General features: G+C 48.4%; 1 protein-coding gene across 2 annotated transcripts in view; it reads left to right on the top strand.

Annotated features, from left to right (window-relative positions):
- Positions 1-18,806, top strand: part of LOC145360231 (uncharacterized) — a 62,920-nt gene that overhangs the window by 35,473 nt on the left and 8,641 nt on the right. The window contains exons 8-13 of one of the 2 annotated variants that reach the window (XM_080215285.1): positions 700-933; positions 4,259-4,437; positions 5,160-5,398; positions 9,405-9,499; positions 14,755-14,901; positions 16,741-16,812. In XM_080215285.1, the coding sequence (XP_080071411.1) occupies positions 700-933; positions 4,259-4,437; positions 5,160-5,398; positions 9,405-9,499; positions 14,755-14,901; positions 16,741-16,812 (966 nt within the window). The remainder of the gene's footprint in view (positions 1-699; positions 934-4,258; positions 4,438-5,159; positions 5,399-9,404; positions 9,500-14,754; positions 14,902-16,740; positions 16,813-18,806) is intronic. The other variant, XM_080215286.1, reaches the window with a different exon arrangement.

The following is an 18,806-nucleotide window of genomic DNA, read 5'->3' as shown; positions in this document are numbered from 1 at the left end:
ATCAGGCTGACGTTTGAAGGAAAGGCCAGACCCGTGATTGGCTTTTTTTGATCTTGGGATGATTTTCACTCAAAGGTGATTGGTTGGGGAAAATAAAAAGTGGGAAGCAGTGTTATTTCCACTTGTGGATAATTGGATTCCAATCCAGATCCTGCTGATTTTGTGACCAAATTGACTAGTTTACTGACTGGTTCCCTTTTTTTATTCTGCTGTCTCAGCTCCAACTTTTTGATTGGGAACAATTTTGGATAATGGATTCTTTTGTGTCACCAGACACACTCTGCCTAGGAGGGGTGGCGGGGAGGGCACTGGGGCTGTTATATCAAGGGACAATGTTACCCACCTGCCTTTAACCTGATTTGTGGATCTCCACTTTTTCACAGCTGCAACCTCTTCCCCAACCCCCCTAATGGGCACGACTACCATCACCTTCCCTCCTCACTCCCACTCTCATATCTGTCTGGGTAAATGTTCAAATCCTTTAGCAAGACTCAAACCTCCAACCGTCCAATCAGAAACAAGGCTGAGGCAAAATGACCCCAAGTCAAACCAAATTTCGCACTCCAGAATTTGGAGCCACATCTGGCATTCCATAAAACTCGCTTCCCATTTGACTGCAAAACCTCTCGGATTTCTGTGGAGCTGCAGTTGTTGTTGTGTCCGGAGTGAGTGAGTCATTGGCTTCCTTTTCCATTAAAGGAACAATCACCTCAAGTTGGCTTGATGAGCGTGGAGAAGCGCGCTCAGTCTCAGAGCATCGGAGAGGCGGGAATGAAGGGAGCTCCGGTGAAGGGCCAGTCCAGGGAACCTCCGCAGGGACTCAAGAATGCGCCAGTCTGGGATTCGAAGAACCAACTGCGCCCGCAGGACAAGGGAGCCAACCGCATCCTGCGATTCACTCGGACTGTGAACAGCCTCCAGCCTGATAGACAGGTGAGACCTCAAACATCACGCACAACTTGCTGGGGTTCAGGAGCTGAGATGGTGGACACTTTGTACTTAAGAGTGTGGAATGATGCTGTTCTGTTAGGGATTTTAGGGCCACCATTTCATGACAGTATTTTGCACGGAGGGACCTTTGCGATGGGGAGCCTTCTTTTGTAACTGATCATAGCAGGATTGGTGTGTAGAGGGGAGGGGTTTCTTTGTGACAAGGTATTGCTAGGAGTCTGTCCTTTTGTATTTAAGAGCCAAATACAATGGATGCCAAAGACAAAAGTGAGATGGGAATGGGGCAAGTAATGAAGCAAAGATGGAACCGGGGCGGGGGCAGGTGTTTAGGCGGCTGAACCGTGACCAGTATCTGTAATCCAATAATACAAGATAAAGCTCCGGCTGACACTTATTTATCTCCATGTTGAGTCCCGGAAGGTTGTAAATTGTCTGGTTAAAAGACAAGCTTCCATCGAAATCCACTGGCTGAGGAGAAGTTCTTGGCCTAACTGCTCCTTGGGAGTTTTCAGCTTCGACCTTTTTACCCATCCCTTCTTCTGGTACAACATCATGCTTATGTTTGACTCTGTCACAGACCTTCCTGTTTGTTCCTTCCTCCCTCCCCAATTTTCTCTGCCTCTGCAATTCCCAAAACTTGTTTTATCTCCGACTTCATCCTGTTCTGACCACGGGTCATTGGCCGAAATGTTGGACCAGTTTTCCCAGTCCAGTCCAGCGCTGTTCCAGATATTCCACACTCCCCACCCAAGTCAACAGACCTTTTTGTTGGTCTGTCAAATTATCTGTTCTTCCTGCCACGAATCCCCCAGTGGGCAGAAGGGTGGGAAAATCAGGCTGTTTATTTGGTTTCTCTTCCGCAGATATTGTTTTGCCCTGCCCAGCATTTCTAACATTTTCTGTTTTGGTTTCCTGCTCTGAAATAAAAATAATTGGATGAATCATAGAATCCCTACAGTGCAGAAGAAGGCTATTCAGCCCGTTGAATCTGCACCAACTCCCTCTGACCTTACCCAGGTCCTTTCCACTCTATCCCATAACCCCACACATTTACCATGGCTAATCTACCTAACTTACACATTTTAGAACAATTAAGGAGCAATTTAGCATGGCCGAGTCACCTAACCCTAACGTCTTTGGAGTGTGGGAGGAAACTGGAGCACCCAGAGGAAACTCACACGGACACAGGGAGAATGTGCAAACTCCATACAGACGGTGACCTGAGGTCGGAATTGAACCCGGGCACTTGGAGCTGTGAGGCAGCAGTGCTGACCACTGTGCCACATTGAATGAAAAGAAAATTTGGAGCTGATGCTTTTTTTGGTGCCCTCTCTGACCGTACTCTCGGGACTGGGACTGCCCCTGTGGTCTGGTTCTGTTAAGTAAACTCCGGGTGGAGCTTGTTGACCGCACTCACCATGTTGACACTGCTCAATCCAGGCACCGAGTTCAGCAAAAAAAACTTCATTGTCCCTGTTCTTGTTGTATTAACTTCCTTAAGACTTATTGAACCAATGGTGAGGCAAAGGAGGAGTGTCCTAGGGGAGTGCACCTGGACAGAATGAACTTACAGCTGGGAATACTGGTGTGTACTAGATCCCATCCCATTGCTAACACCAAAAAAATTGGTGCAGGCCATTCAGCCCGTCAAGCCAGCTCCACCATTCAGCGAGATTGCAGTGAGATCCAACACTGCCATTAAATTCCACTTTTCCACCTTGCATCTCCTTTGTAATTCAAGAATCCGTCTCTCTCAGCCCTGGAATATCATCAGCGGGATTTTCAAAATGAGTCCCCCACACACTCAGTGCCCTAGCGTGAATCCTGTTAAAAATCAGTGGGTGGGGCCTGTTCACCCAGGAGAGGCCAGCGGCATCACGCTGAACAGGCCACTGCACGTGCAATGATCTGTCAGAGTGGAGATTGGCACATGCACAGTGGCCCCACACTGCCGGCCTCCCAATTGCAGGCCGTTGCATCACTGGCCGCGCCACCCCACCCCCCACCCCCCCACATTCTGGATGTGTCTGGACACCTCCCTCCCTCCCGCCCGCCCTCCCTGACGATGGCCAGCCCCAATTGCTGGCCTCCCTCTCTCCGCCTATGATCCCAAATGCAGTGTGTTAGCAGAACGCCCCCCACCCCCCTCTGGCCTCACCCCCTGGTCATTGCCTGATGCTTGATAGGCTGTGGCAAGGTGCTCCTGGGCATAGCCACTTTGCATCCTTGGCAATGCCAGGGGGCACAGGCTGGCAATGCCTGGGAGCCCCCCTTACCCCTGACCTCCTGAGGGGCATCCATGGTTCCCTTTCACTCCAGCAGGCCCAGACCGCCAGCTACCTGCTAGGAGGGAGGTGCTAGCGGGCCTGGATACTTCAGTCCCAGGCCCGCTAATTACATGGGAATCCCCATTTAAATAATCTATATAGTTGCGCCCCAGTTTCTGGCGCGGAGCTGACAATGTCAGAAATCTGGCGGGCGGAGATGCACAGAGCCCGGGGCGCCTAGCGAAAAGCCTGCTAAATGGCCTCCAGTTCAGTCTCCCGGCCCGCTGCACAGCTAAAGTTGTGGTGGTGTGACAGTACTGTGCCTTTAAAAAAAAAGTATTTTAAACATGCTTCTCTGCTAGATGTTTCAAACAGACTCTAGCATTCTATTGGTGCCATGTTGTCTGTAACCTGTGTCCTTTATTGCTACTGAGGCAGTACAAACATGATTAACCACCACAACTATTAAACAAACCAGAGGGTGCAGATTTTACTTGAACAACATTGTGCAATGTTGTTAATTTGGCAAGAAAATATGTCATTAGTTATTTGAGACTGTGTAAACTGTAACACTGATTTTAATGACTGCTTCAGCCCTCGCTAACATGTTCTGCACATTCTTTATGTAATAAAGCACTGGTGTGTGACTGTTCTCGCATTGAATCACTTTTCAATGATGGAGAAGACTCTCAATGCCCAGCAGGTCAGACAGCATTTATGGAGAGAGTCAAAAAGTCAGAGTTTAAGGTATAGATCCTTAAACCTCATCCGCTTTCTGAGCTAAGCTGGCTGACTGCCCAAAAGTGTTTCATCATTTCTGTTCTCGTCTCGGATTTTCAGCACCTGTTTTTTAAAAACATTGCAAGTTCCTAAAGATCTCGAGGGAAGAAGGAACCAGTGGGAGACTTTGCAAGGTTTACCCTTTGAATGAGGTGCAGTAATCTGGAGGAATCCACCTGGTTCTGCCCTTACACTTGGCAGTAGGAGATCCCCAGAGATCCACTTATACAAGGATTTGGTGTTTCTCTGTGCTGACACAGGATGCGAAGGTGACGGTGGACAGGACAGTTGAGGGGCCGGATCAAACGCAGGGTGTCACTGTCGAGCAAAACCACATCATGCAGCAGAGAGACCCAGCAGATGGGAAACAAGAGCCTCCTCCAGTCAGTGAACAGAAGTCAGAGAGTCGTCCAATCAGCCATCAGATGCAGGTGAAGAGGTATGTCACCCTGGAATTAACCAATCCCCTCCCCCCGCCAAGAGAGGATACAAAATACTGCGATTTGATTGGTGATTAGGCTGGGGTGACCAGGCAGTAACTAATTGGTAAAATAATCCAGATCTCTGCTGATCTCTTCTGAAGGTGCTGACTCCAGGATCAGCTCCACTGGTGCTGGCTCTCACTCGATTACAGGTCCCACACACACACTGACTCTCACTGGGGTCCCAGTTTCACACACACTGACTCTCACTGGGGTCCCAGTTTCACACACACTGACTCTCACTGGGGTCCCAGTTTCACACACACTGACTCTCACTGGGGTCCCAGTTTCACACACACTGACTCTCACTGGGGTCCCAGTTTCACACACACTGACTCTCACTGGGGTCCCAGTTTCACACACACTGACTCTCACTGGGGTACAGGTCCCTCACGCACTGACTCTCACTGGGGTACGGGTCCCATAGACTCTGGATTGCTAATCCCATGAAACCACCCCCCCCCTTCCCCGCTCCCCGCCCCACCACCACCACACCAAAATACCTGAGGGTGTTGAGTGCCTCTGGAGGGAGAGGAGAAGGGTAAATTGCTAAATTCCATCTTTATAATGTGCTGATGTTAAACCAATTCCTGGAAATGAGTGAGTGTCGATGTGTAAATCACCTCCCTCACTCTGAGACTTTCTATATTGAGCCGTTGCTGTTTTATTCTGTTGACAGGTGGGATGAGATTATTAATGATGTGAACGCAGGAACGGATTTTAAGTTGCGCAGTCGTGTGGAGCAAGTCCAAATCCCCTTGGTACAGAACCACCAGGAGCCTCAGACGGCCGCTCCTCGTGTGACCAGGAGACAGTGGAGTCCGGGACATCTAAACGGTAACTGGCATGTCGACCGTGAGAGTGAAGTGAGAGAGGAGCCTGAGGAGGAGGAGGAAGAGGAGGAGGAGGAGAGAATAGGTAGGTGACTACTGTTGCTGGCTATTTATTACAATGTGATATTCACCTTGTGATGACAATTTATAACAAACCAGCAGGTGACACTTGCAATTGTACCGAAAATGCCATTGTCTATGTGACTAAACCAGGCAGTCTACAGCATAGAGTCACAGCAAGAAGCCCTTCAGCCCGTCATGCCTGTGCCAGCCATCGAGCGCCTATCCATTCCAATCCCCCTTACCTGCACTTGGTCCATCGCCTTGTACACTGGTGTTTCAAGTGCTCATCTAAATGCTGCTTAAATGTTGAGGGTTCCCGCTTCTCAGGCGGTGAGTTCCAGATTCCCAGCACCCTGTGGGTGAAATGTTTTCCCTCAAATCCACTCTAAGTTTCCTGCTGCTTATCTTAAATCTCTGTCCCCTGGCTACTGACCCCTTTACTGAAGGGAAATGTTCCTTCCTATCCATCCTATCTCTGTCCCTCACAATTCTATACACCTCAATCAGGTCCTCCTCAGCCTTCTCTGCTCTAAGCAAAATAACCCCAACCTAACCAACCACAGCAAAGAGGCAGCTGAGGGATGGCCACATTGGGGTCCTTATTTAAAATTAAGGGATTTAATAAGATTGATGTGGAGATGTTTCAACATCTGGGGGAGGCCAAAACTGGGGACCAGAACACAAACAAATTGGGCCATTCTGCCATTCACATCTGATCGATCTCTCCACACTGCTGCGTACTTTCTGATTATCTTTCACCCCTTCACTTATCTATCCACCTCTGCCTTACGATATTCAAATATGTGGAGATGCCGGCGTTGGACTGGGGTGGGCACAGTAAGTAGTCTCTCAACACCAGGTTAAAGTCCAGCGGTAGCACGAACTTTCAGAGCACTGTCCCTTCCTCAGGTGAGATAGTATTTGAATATTTCATCCCTTTCGAGGGGTGATAAGGTCGTCACTAATAAATCCAAATTCAGGAAAAGCATCTTAACCCAGAGAAGCTATCAGATTAAGTCTGAGGGGAGTAGTGTAGATATATTTCAGAAGCTGGTTCCTTACATTGTGAAGTAAGGATTATTGAATCTGTTGATGATGGGGGAGGATATTACGCCCAGCCTGGGCCTAATGTTGTAAGCTCTGTGTAAAGTATGACTTTACACAATCACGGGTTTTTCAAAACATTTCAGACATAATGAAATATCCGTCACTGTTACAATGAGAAGAATGTGGCAATCACTTTGCACGTGCGAGGCCCCACAAACAGCAATGAGATCAATTTGTTTTGGTGTTAACCAGGACACTGGGGAGAACTCCACTGCTCTTCCTTTACCAGCACATTGGGATCTTTACATTCAGCTGAATGCAGGCCCGAGAGTCGCTTTAATGTTTCTTTTCTATTCTTTGAATTCCCTATCTTGCCCAACTGCCATGGTCAGCCCCAGTCTGACCTCTCGCTCCCCCCGCCCCCCCACGCCCCAGCCCCACCTAGACTCTTCTCTCCAGCAGAAACGTTCGGTGTCTTTGGCGTTTCGTATTCCACTCTCTCATCCACTGCTGGTGACAGAGTCTTCAGCCAACTTGGGTGGCACGGTGGTTAACACTGCTACTTCACAGCACCAGTGATCCGGGTTCAATTCCCAGCCTCGTGTTACTGTCTGTGTGGAGTCTGTATGTTCTCCCTGTGTCTGCGTGGGTTTGCTCCAGTTTCCTCCCACAGTCCAAATGGTTAGATGGATTGGCCATGCTAAATTGACCTTTAGTATTGGGGGAGGTAGCAGGGTAAATATGTGGGGTTATGGGGCTAGGGCCTGAGTGGGGCTGTTTTTGATGCAGGCTCAATGGGCCGAATGGCTTCCTTCAGCAGTGTAGGGAATTCTATGATTTTGATTCCTTCTCTAAACCATGCTATCTCATTCATTCACTATATCCACATTTTAAAGGAAATGCAGAATTAAACAGCGATTGTGAAATCATCTACAAATTTCCATTCCTTCCCCCACCTCCATCCCCCCCCCATTGTGCTCAGGGTCACCCTGTCCCCCCCCCCCCCCCATTGTGCTCAGGGTCACCCTGTCCCCCCCCCCCCCATTGTGCTCAGGGTCACCCTGTCCCCCCCCCCCCCCATTGTGCTCAGGGTCACCCTGTCCCCCCCCCCCCCCATTGTGCTCAGGGTCACCCTGTCCCCCCCGCCCCCGTGCTCAGGGTCACCCTGTCCCCCCCGCCCCCGTGCTCAGGGTCACCCTGTCCCCCCCGCCCCCGTGCTCAGGGTCACCCTGTCCCTCCCAGCGCTGTTGCTGCCCCTCTTCCAGCAGTATTTTGTTCCTGTTTATTTTGGGACTGAGCGAGGGAGTGTCAGGATGTGAGGGATGCTGATGAGTTGAGGCAACTTTGAGATCTAGCTCAGAACCTGGATCAGATGCCGTTTATCCCAAGCTTTGCCTTTTGATGTTTCCTGAGTTCCTGTTGATAGTCACTGATGTAACAATGTCACCTCCGTACTTCCTTTGATCCAGGGAACTAAAATAAAATATATTTCAGAGAGCTGGGGTGATGAGTTTAATTAAACTGCTCAGGATTTCCGCCACTTCCTGCAGTGGTTACAACTGTATCCGGATTGATTAAGGTGAGGTCACAGCGCAGTAGCTTATAGTCCAGTAAGTTTATATGAAATCACAAGCTTTCAGAGCACTGCTCCTTCATCTGGTGAAGTGACAGGGAGCAGTGGGATGGGATGGACGTCACCGAATGAAGGAGCAGCGCTCTGAAAGCTCGTGGTTTCAGATAACCTGCTGTTGTGTGACCACTCATTAAATCCACTCCAGTCCAAAACTGGCAACTCCACATCCTGATTGGTGAGGAGAAAGTTAAATATTAATAATTGATACATTGGGAAAGTGTCTCCATACTGAGTTCATTTTTATGTCATCTCTTAAACTCCCCCTCTGATTCTTTCTGACTCTCTGTCTTCTCTCCACCCGCTTCGCGCTCTCCCTCTCTGCCCCTCTCTGTCGTCCTCCCCGCCTCGCTCTGCCCCTCTGTCTCCCTGTTCTATTCCCTCCATTCCAGTGACTTGTTGTGCCACCTGCTGTTCTTTGGTTGTATTGCAATCTGAGACTCCAGCAGAGGCCATTCAGCAGGCTCCCCGGTGAGTGCGATAGCCTCTGTGTGTTTCCGGTAGCCGAATTTCTGGCTTCATTTAGAATTTAAATGCAATTTCACTGTCATTAGCGGGCCTGGGACGGAAGTCTCCGGGCCTGCCCCCCTCCCACTGCCCCCTGGCCAGAATGGTTCACTCCAGTGGAGTCTACAATAGGTCCCCACGGGGAGCTTGTGGCTGTAAGTTGCTGGAGTGAGATTGGAGCAGTTGAGGCTCCCAAGAGGGTTGGGCTTTGGGGGGTGCCCCCTGAACATTGCCACCTTGGCACTGCCTAAGGAGCAAAATGCCAATGCCTGGGGGCATATTAGCACTGCCCATAGGGCATTGAGCAGTACCAAGGAGGCGGGGCCTAATTGGTGGGTGGGCCATCGGGTGGTGGGGGGCAGTCCTACTGTAACTATGCCCTTGGGCTGAGTGACAGAGGTAGGGAGGTCAGCAATTGGGGCTGGGGAGGAGGGTCAGGGCTGCAGGAAGAGGATGGGGAGATCGGAGGTGTGGGGGGAAATCGAGGTTTTGTCTGGGCGTGTTTGGTGGGCCAGCAATTGGGCCGTTGGAAGGATCGCATGGCCAGAGATGCGGGGGTTGTGGGGCTGGCAGTCGGGGCCTCTGCACATGCGCCGATCTTGTGCATGTGCCAATCTGTCACTGCCAGTGGCCCGTTCAGCCCAATGCTGCCGGACTCTCCAGTGAGAATAGGCCCTGCTCCCAGCCTTTTGGACTGAATCACACAAGTGCACAGAGCGTGGGAGATTCATTTTGAAAATCCCATTGAAGAAAACCAGCGGGATTTACTCCAGTTTTTACACAAATTTGACACTTGGAATGTTTGTGGGAGAATCAGCCCCTCAATCTTTGCTCTTGATTTCAGACAATGAGTTGGATGAAGTGGGTCAGGATGATGCTGAGAAGCTGTTACTCCACGCCATCTCATCCCGGGGCAAGCTGATTGCACAGGAGCCGCTGGTATGTATCCTGACTGAACAATGTATTGTGTTAAAAATCTACTCCAACCTCACCTCAGCAAACAGAGTGAAGTGGGCTAAATATTACAGGAATTATTGTGAGTGACTTAAGCCAGGACGCTCTGTGTATTTTCAAACAATCGAATTCCAAGGCCCTGATACTAAAACCGGACAGAAATTAAAATATTTCTGCAAATGTTTATAGCACAAGTGTTTTTTTTTAAAATGGTAGTCAGATAAAAAGCTTCCCGTGGGGGAGGCAATGGCCTTAGTGGTATTATCACTAGACTATTAGTCCAGAAACTCAACTAATGTTCTGGGGACCCGGGTTTGAATTTCGCCCTGGCAGGCGGTGGAATTTGAACTCAATAAAAAATATCTGGAATTAAGAATCTACTGATGACCATGAAACCAATTGTCGATTGTCAGAAAAACCCATTTGGTCCACTAATGTCCTTTAGGGAAGGAAATCTGCCTTCCTTACCTGGCCTGGCCTACGTGTGACTCCAGAGCCATGGCAATGTGGTTGACTCTCAACTACCCTCAGGCAACTAGAGATGGGCAGTAAATGCAGGCCAGCAGTGACACACATGTCCCACAAATGAATTTAAAAATGTGAAGTTCTTGGGGCATCTCACAAGGGTTTCTAATGGTATTCTCTGTTAATGGTGCTTATGGAACTGCAAGTTCTTGTTGGTATTAGTTGTATGTTCAATGGCAGTAAACTTCCGAGCAGCTCTGGCTGTCAAAGCCATGAGTGGCTCATAGCCAAAGACTTCCTATGGCAAAAGAGAAATATTTTCCATCTTGCTTCAGACTCCATGCAAGTTCCTGTTTCTCCAGCGGTAGGTGTGGCAAAGTTCCTGGAAAGCCGGAATCCGCAGACAATGGCAGCAAGGCTGGAGGGGCAGAGGGGCAAGCTGAAATGAGCTTAAACAATCAAAGCCACAGCAACTATATATCAGCGTTTATTTGCCCACCTCTGATTGTCCTCAGGAAGATGCTGGTGAGCCACTGCCTGGAACTGCTGCAGTCTGCGTGGTGTAGGCACACCCACAGTGCTATTAGGGAGGGAATGCCGAGATTTTGACCCAGCGACAGCGAAGGAATGACGATATATTTCCAAGTCAAAATAGTGAGTGACTTGGAGAAGAATTTCCAGGTGGTGATGTCCCCAGGTATCTGTGGCTCTTGTCCTTCTAGATGGTAGTGGTTGTGGGTTTGGAAGATGCTCCCTAAGGAGCCTTGGTGAGTTCCTGCAGTGCATTTTGTAGACGGTACACACAGCTGCTACTGTTTGGTGGAGGAAATGAATGTTTGTGGAAGGGGTACCGATCAAATGGGTTGCTTTGTCCTGGATGGTGTCGAGCTTGTTGAATGTTGTTGGAGCTGCACCCATCCAGGCAAGTGGAGAGAATTCTATCACACTCCTGACTTGTGTTTTGTAGATGGTGGACAGGCTTTTGGTGGTTCGGGTGGGGTGGTGGTGGTGGTCAGGAGGTGAGCTACTAGTCACAGGTCACGTAGCCTCTGACCAGTCCTGGTTGCTGCAGCATTTATTAGGCGGCACAGTGGTTTGCACTGCTGCCTCACAGCACCAGGGACCTGGGTTCAATTCCAGGCTTGGGTCGCTTTCTGTGTGATGTTTGCACATTCTCCCCAAATCTGTGTGGGTTTCCTCCCACAGTCCAAAAGATCTGCGGGTTAGGTGGATTGGCCATGGGAATAGCACAGAGATTATAGTGATAGGGTGGGGTCTGGGTCTAGGTAAGATGCTTGTTTGGAGAATTGGTACAGACTCAGTGGGCCAAATGGCCTCTTTGTGCAATGTAAGACCTCCTATGGCTGGCCCAGTTCAACTCTGGTCAATGGTAATGCTTGTTGATGAACTGGCTAGCTTTGTGTCAAGCCAGTGGATCTAGGAACAAGCTTGTTTGGGATTAGCTTCCACAGTTAGAGAGACTTTGGTAATAAATGCATGGCAACAACAGCATTTCATTTATATAGCACCTTTTAGGTAAAATGTCCCAATGTGCTTTGTTAGGAGTGTTGGGGAACAGAATCTAATGCTGAACCGCGTAAGGCGATATTCAGACGGGTAACAAAAGCTGGGTTAGAGAGCTTTTAAAGAGTGGGTGAGTCAGGGTAGGCTGTTCTGCCCCTTGAACCTATCCTACATTCACTTTTCCTGCCTGTGCCCCCCTCCCCAGAACACCTGACTCCCTTGTGAATGTAACTCAGCCTGGAATATATTCCATGACCCAGCCTCCACTGCTCCCCAGGGGGGGAGAATCCTAAACACCCTGGGGGGGGGGTAATTTAATGGCCGCCTTTTACTATCAGCGTAAATGGAGACCTCATTTTCTGATCTTCCCTGCCCCACCCCCACCATTTCGCTGATGGAGCCATGAGGGCGAGCACCTCATTTCAATGCATTTTAATAAATTATCATACAATTAAAGCACTTCTCTGCCATCCCTTCTCTTCCCCACCCCCCCCCCACCGAAGTTTAGAATGTTTACAACTTTTAAAAAACGGGAAGCAGTCAAAGGGGGCACAGGGGTAGGTTACCCACCATTCCCCCCCCCCATCTCCCCCTCAACCCCTCCCGCCCAGGAGGAGGTACAACGAGGAACATGACAGCGCAGTACAGACCCTTCGGCCCTCGATTGGTTTCACAGGTTGGAGCAACAATCTAAAGCCCATCTAACCTACACTATTCCAAATCATCCATCCTCATCACCAGGTAGAGGGACATATCTGGGTAGTGTCCTGCTACCCGCTAGCAGTGCCCTCAGGTTGTGCCAATCTGGCCATGCCTGGGGTGAGCCCTCTGGGGAGCTCCATTTGGAAGAGTTTCTCTTATCCATGGGCAGTTATCCACGGAGCTCGCCGGGAAGAGACGGCGGGGGTGGGGGGGTATCCCCTCCTCGGAGCTTGTCGGGATGGTGGGGGTGTGCAGGTGGGGGATCCCCTTATCCATGGCCATGCCCCCAGATTTTCTGTGCGCCGAGTGCTGGAGAATCTGGATAGAACTCGGCTGTGTAGCTGGACACACCGTCTTTCACTGTGCCACCCTCCTCCTGCCAGCCAGCACTCTGCGCGCACAATGCAAAATTCTGCCCCCCCACTTCCATAGAGGAGAAATTTCTCCCCATCCCTATCACAAGTGGGAGAGATCCCATACTTTAAATTGTGCCCCTCATTTAGGGGGAAATGTTCTTCCGGCATTTACCCCAGCAAATCCCCTCTGATTCCTATACGTTTCAGTACGGTCGCACCTTGTTGTTCTTTGCGACTCCTTTGGAGTTTGGGAGAGGAGGGAATTCCAGGAGTTTGGGAATAGCTGAAGGTGCAGCCTCCAAATGTGCAGCAAGTAAAATCGGGAACGTGCAAGGGATAGGAATTGGAGGGGTGCCGGGATCTCTGAGAGTGGCAGGACTGGAGGAGGAGACAGCAATAGGGAGTATTTACTGCAGAGATAAGGAAAACTACAGTTTAATTGGATATGGATTGGGACCATTTGTTGTTCGAAAGAGCTGCTTACTGCAGCCACTGTGAGGATGTATCTGCTGTATTCCAGTAATATATTTCTCCCACATTCTGAAAGATGTGCTGGTTAGGTCTGAACGTTCTCCCTGTGTCTGTGTGGGTTTCCTCTGGGTGTTCCGATTTTCCTCCCACAGACCAAAAGAAGTGCTGGTTAGGTGCATTGGTCGTGCTAAATTCTCCCTCAGTGTACCCGAACAGGTGCCGGAATGTGGAAACTAGGGGAATTTCACAGTAACTTCATTGCAGTGTTAATGTAAGCCTTGCTTGTGACTAATAAATAAACTTTAAGTTTATATTCACTTATTCATGTGTTATTCACTCAATTCATCTGTAGGGTAAAAGCTCGATCAAAGTCTGCTCTTTTGATCTTTTTGAAGATGTGAGCTAAATCTAGTGGCAAAACCCATTTGTCCAAAGGTGTCCTAATCGTTTCTTCCACTTCCTATCAGAAGCTCACTTGCACTAAAGGGCCAGTGAGGACACTCTGAAACACACAGTGAGCTCAGCTTGTCCACTCGCTGAGTCTGAAATACCAACAGCAGCTAGAATGAATAGCGCAGGAAGAACCCAAAAATGCAACTCTGTGACAAATGTGGCTTAAAGTTTATTTATTAGTGTCACAAGTCAGTTTACATTAACACTGCCTGTAGTGAAGTTACTGTGAAAATCCCCTAGTTGCCACGCTCCGGCACCTGTTTGAGTACACTGAGGGAGAATTTAGCACGGCCAGTGTATCTAACCAGCATGTCTCAGACAGTGGGAGGGAAACCAGAGCACCTGGAGGAAACCCACACAGACATGGAGAACGTTCAGAGTCCGCACAGTCACCCAAGGTGGGAATTGAACCCAAGTCCCTGATGTTGTGAGGCAGCAGTACTAACCACTGTGCCACCGTGTCACCCTGAGAATCAGAATGCTGTTCTCACAATCATATCAGCCATGGCTGTCTTTTGTTGCTGTTTGGGCTCAGATCTGATTTCACCCATATTAATGGATCCACAATTCTGTCCCTAAAACTCTCTGCCTCTATAACTCTGTCTCCGTTTTGAGAGATATTGGTCATCTCACCTATGTGTGATTTGGTAGCAAATTTGATGTGGTGCCAGGAGCTGTCTTGCTGCCTGGAAGGTGCTATATCAATGCAGTTGCTGTTGGTGATGTGCCACATGGGGTGATGTTGCTGTCTCCATTTCTGGACATTGAGGGAATCAGCTGAACCAATCTCACCCTGAAGTACAGGCCTGTGCCCAGCAGCGGGTGAGAGGGTTTAACTTTTGCTGAAGAGAGACTAGACCATTGTTTCCATTGTACAGTCCACAAGTGCAGCCATTCTTCATTTCTTAATGGTTCCCTCCTCTTCCCTGAGAATCTTCCTGCGCCCCGGAGTTCTGCTCCCCTCCCTCGCTCCCAGCTGCAAGTAACCACAGCCATCCCTTCCCAAAACACAGCGCCTCAAGATTGTCAAATGACATCAACAACATTTAACACCTACACTCCTCACTCCACAAAGACCTAAGCAAAAAAAAAAGACATATTTTAGATTTCCATCTCGAGGAACAGTCAGCCAAGCGTGCCATCGTTGGCAGCTGCGATCCTGAAAGCAGTGAAAATGCTTCAGGGAGCCCTGACTCCCTGCCACCTAGTGTCTATCACTCCTCCTGCTCTCGGCCACCAGGCCCAGGTTCTGATCTGTTGTCTCTTCAGATCCCAGATATTGATCAGGATCCGGCCCAGGACCCCAATAACCAGGGGGAGGATGAGTTTGAAGAAGCTGAACTCGAGAGGCCGGGATTCACAGGGAAAGTGGCGGGGCTGAAGGAGCAGCAACTGCTGATTAAATCACCTCCTGAGGTAAGTGCAAGGCTGAACATGGTAAACATAGGGTGGCACGGTGGTATAGCAGCTGGCACTGCTGCCTCACAGCGCCAGGGACCCAGGTTCAATTCCAGCCTTGGATCACTGTGTGGATTTTGCACATTTCCCCATGTCTGCATGGATTTCCTCTGGGTGCTCTGGTTTGCCCCATCACCACCACACCCCCCCCCCCCCCCCCACACACACACACACACACCCCCCCCCCCCCCCCCCCCCCCCGTCCAAAGATGTGTGGGTTGGGTGGATTAGCCATGATAAATTGCCCTTAATGTCAGGGGATTAGCAGGGTAAATACCTGGGCTTACGGGAATAGGGCCTGGATGGGATTGTTGTGGGTGCAGACTCAATGAGCTGAATGGCCTCCTTCTGCACTGTTGGGATTCTATGAAGCAGAAATGTTCATTTTAAAAAGAACCATGGATCAATGACATGTAATCGCTTATGAAACATTGTGTATAGGTCAAATATCCTTTATCCGTACATTTACAAGCTTTCAAAAACCAAATGATTTATTTTGACCAGCTGTGCGGCTAATTTGTATATTGATACAGCCATGTAATGTTATATTACTGGGATAATAAGTGTTAGCTAGTAAGAAATAAGGTGAGAGAGCTGGCAAATGGAGAGACAAGCTAGTATTTATATACTTTAGCTCACCTAGGGTTAGGCTTTCATAACACCAGTAGGCCAAGGTTAACTGTATTTTAGGGAAGGTGGTGTGCGCAGTGGTACTGTCACGGGACTAGCAATCCAGAGACCCACATACTGCTCTGGAGACCCAGGTTCGAATCTCACTACAGCAGATAATTTGAATTCAGTAAAGATCTGGAATTAAAATTCGAATGATGATTGTTGTAAAAACCCATCTGGTTTAATAACCCCCTCAAGGGAAGGAGATCCTCTGTCCTTACCTGGTCTGGCCTGCATGTGACTCCAGACCACACAGTTCAAGGGGAATTAGGAATGGACAACAAATGTCGGCTGGCCTTGCCACATCCCGCAAAATAATTTTTGAAAACCTGCTTGAGACGCTGAAAATATCTGAAAACCAAAAATGCAGGTTGGCCCTGAGGATTTGGGGTAATGAATACTGGCTCCATACTGCATATCACTTTGCAGATCATGTGGCTCTAAAGGTTACTTCTTGTGGATTTGTGTAACACGTTTGGATTTGTACAAAGCTGAGAGGTTCTCCCCAGAGGGAGCTGCAGTCTCCACTGTGCTAATCTAATATGGTGAGGATGGAGCAGGTAAAAGGCAGCAGCACTGAGCTACGTGCTGTGCCTCACGTAGCAGGTCTGTGTAGACTCGCTGGACATAGCCATGTCAATCGTTGATTCATTTATATTGAGATCTAAGATAAGGCAGCAATTCATTTGTTGTTTTTCACTCCTGATTCCTGGTCTATCTGTTTTGACTTTGGCACGTGAAGCTCAATTTCTTTCTCAAATCATTGAATAAAATTAGCAATTTGTGTGTGTTGATCTCTTTCTGTTTCCTTGTGCACATGCCTTCCTGCCTATCCACCCGACTCTCTCTGCCCCCTACCCTCTTCCCAACCTCTTCACCCCTCCTCTCACACTCTCTTGCATCCCCCCCCCTACCTCCATGGATGTGATCCAGTTAACTCAGCCCCCTCTCTGCAACTGCAATCAGTGGTTGATTTACGTGTTTGAATAACGATTAACGCTCCTGCTGCTATATTCATAGCCACAAATCCTCCCCAGTTTAGTGACTGTGGTGATGAGTGAGATAAAAGCTGCAACTTTTGAATCTAATATTGTGAAATGTCTTCTCTCCCTTGTCTAACTCCAGGGTGTCGATGTTGTGAGTAAGGAAGGGGACGAGGCTGTGGATGAATATCAGGAAGATCAGGAAACAGAAAATGTACGTACTGCCAGAGATGACATTGTTTTTCAGACTAAGGCTAGCACCTGGGTGGAGACTCCATTCTGCTGGGTTTTCAGAAGAGGGTTGAGGTACCCTTCACCTGGGGGTTGCAGCACTAACCATTAGCCACCCCGGGCTACAGTCAGACCCCATGATCGCGCCATCAGAGTTTGGACAAATATATACCCAAAGCAAAAGGTTGCATTTTGTAATTATTCAGAATTGGTAGAAAATTTCTTATGCTTATTCCATGTCTCTTCATTCTAACACTTCAAAACACTGTCAATGAGAATATTGATGTGGGAATGCTGGCGTTGGACTGGCGTAAACACAGTAAAAAGTCTGACAACACCAGGTTTTAGTCCAACGGATTTATTTGATAATACTCACAAGCTTTCGAGGGGACTGCCTCTTCGTCAGGTGAATGGAGACTTCTCCATTCACCTGACGAAGAGGCAGTCCCCTCGAAAGCTTGTGAGTATTATCAAATAAATCGGTTGGACTAAAACCTGGTGTTGTCAGACTTTTTACTGTTTTTAATGAGAATATTCTCAGGAGAGGAAGGGACTAGCTTAGGTGTATATCTATAACATCTTTTTAGAAGATCTGTCAGGTAACTTTAATTGAAATATCCATCCACCTGAAGCCTGTGGGGTCCACCTCGAGCCCAGCCTGCTTTTGTGAGCAAGTCTGTTTGATGTTGATGTTTTGGCACTCTCCTGAGGCATGCCTGCCTCTGAGCCAGAAGCATTGGTTTCGAGTCTCACCCCAGGACTTCATGGGCCAAGGAAGGTGTGTTCGTAAAGCATAATTATTTCTGAATCAGAGTTGAGAAGAGCCCTGGTCATTTTTATTTACTGGAGGCTGACTCTGTATCGATGAGTTCAGAAATATTTAAAATTCAGTTCATTGATTCTGGCTTTCGAACAGGAGAATGCAAGTCGCAAGCGGTCCCAACGCTGTTTGAGTGGAATTTTAAAAGAATATTGTGTTCTGATGACCGAGGTCCCAGTAAAGTGAGGTCATGAGACAGCCAAACAAAAGTGGGAAAATGGATTGGAATGGATGATTGATGAGATGATGTGTGTTGTTCATGAATATAATCATCCAAACGCTCGTTAATCGGGGATAATAAACTTTGCTGATGGGCCACTGGCCATGGAGGAATAATGTAGAGATGCCGGCGTTGGACTGGGGTAATCACAGTAAGAAGTCTCACAACAACAGGTTACAGTCCATGGAGGAATAATGCAGGGATTACAGGAGTATGTGGACAGGAAGAAGTGGGCCCACAGATGGCAAATGCAGTTCAAGATGGATAAATGTATTTATGGGGTGGGGTGGGGAGGAGATCAGAAAAAATGGCAATCTCGGTGGGAGTGCAGGAATAAAGATCCCAGTGTATGGCTGAGACAGGTCTTTAACCATACAATGGAGAAACAGGAGAAAACTGAACATTCAAAGGATAAAAGTTTTGAACACAAGTGAGAAGATGTGGGGAATATGTTTCCATTAGTAGGAGAGACCAGGATCCGAGGGCACAGCCTCAGAGTAAAGAGGCGACCCTTTAGAATTGAGATGTGGAGGAATTTCTTCAGCCAGAGGGTGGTGAATCTGTGGAATTCATTGCCACAGAAGGCTGGGGAGGCCAGGTTATTGAATGCAGTTAAGATAGATAGATAGGTTCTTGACTGGTAAGGGGATCAAAGCTTACGGGGAAAAGGCGGGAGAATGGGATTGAGAAAACTTATCAGCCATGATCGAATGGCAGAGCAGACTAGATGGGCAGAATGGCCTAACTCTGTTCCTATATCTTATGGTCTTATAATGCTCAAGTCACTAGGAGAATATTGTGAATAGTTCTGAGCTCTCCAAAAGGTAGAAGGGGCATCAGAGCCACAGAGAAGACTATTGTAAATTTGTTAACGTTACCAAAGTTGACAGGATGAAGTTATTACGACAGACTTGCTTGCTGCAGCAGAGATAATAAT

This window comes from Carcharhinus amblyrhynchos, chromosome 30, assembly GCF_965287045.1.
Source record: "Carcharhinus amblyrhynchos chromosome 30, sCarAmb.v2.hapA, whole genome shotgun sequence".
NCBI classification, from domain to species: Eukaryota; Metazoa; Chordata; class Chondrichthyes; order Carcharhiniformes; family Carcharhinidae; genus Carcharhinus; species Carcharhinus amblyrhynchos.
The sequence above is the reverse complement of the archived record's forward strand: the minus strand, read 5'-3'. Positions and strand labels throughout refer to the sequence as shown.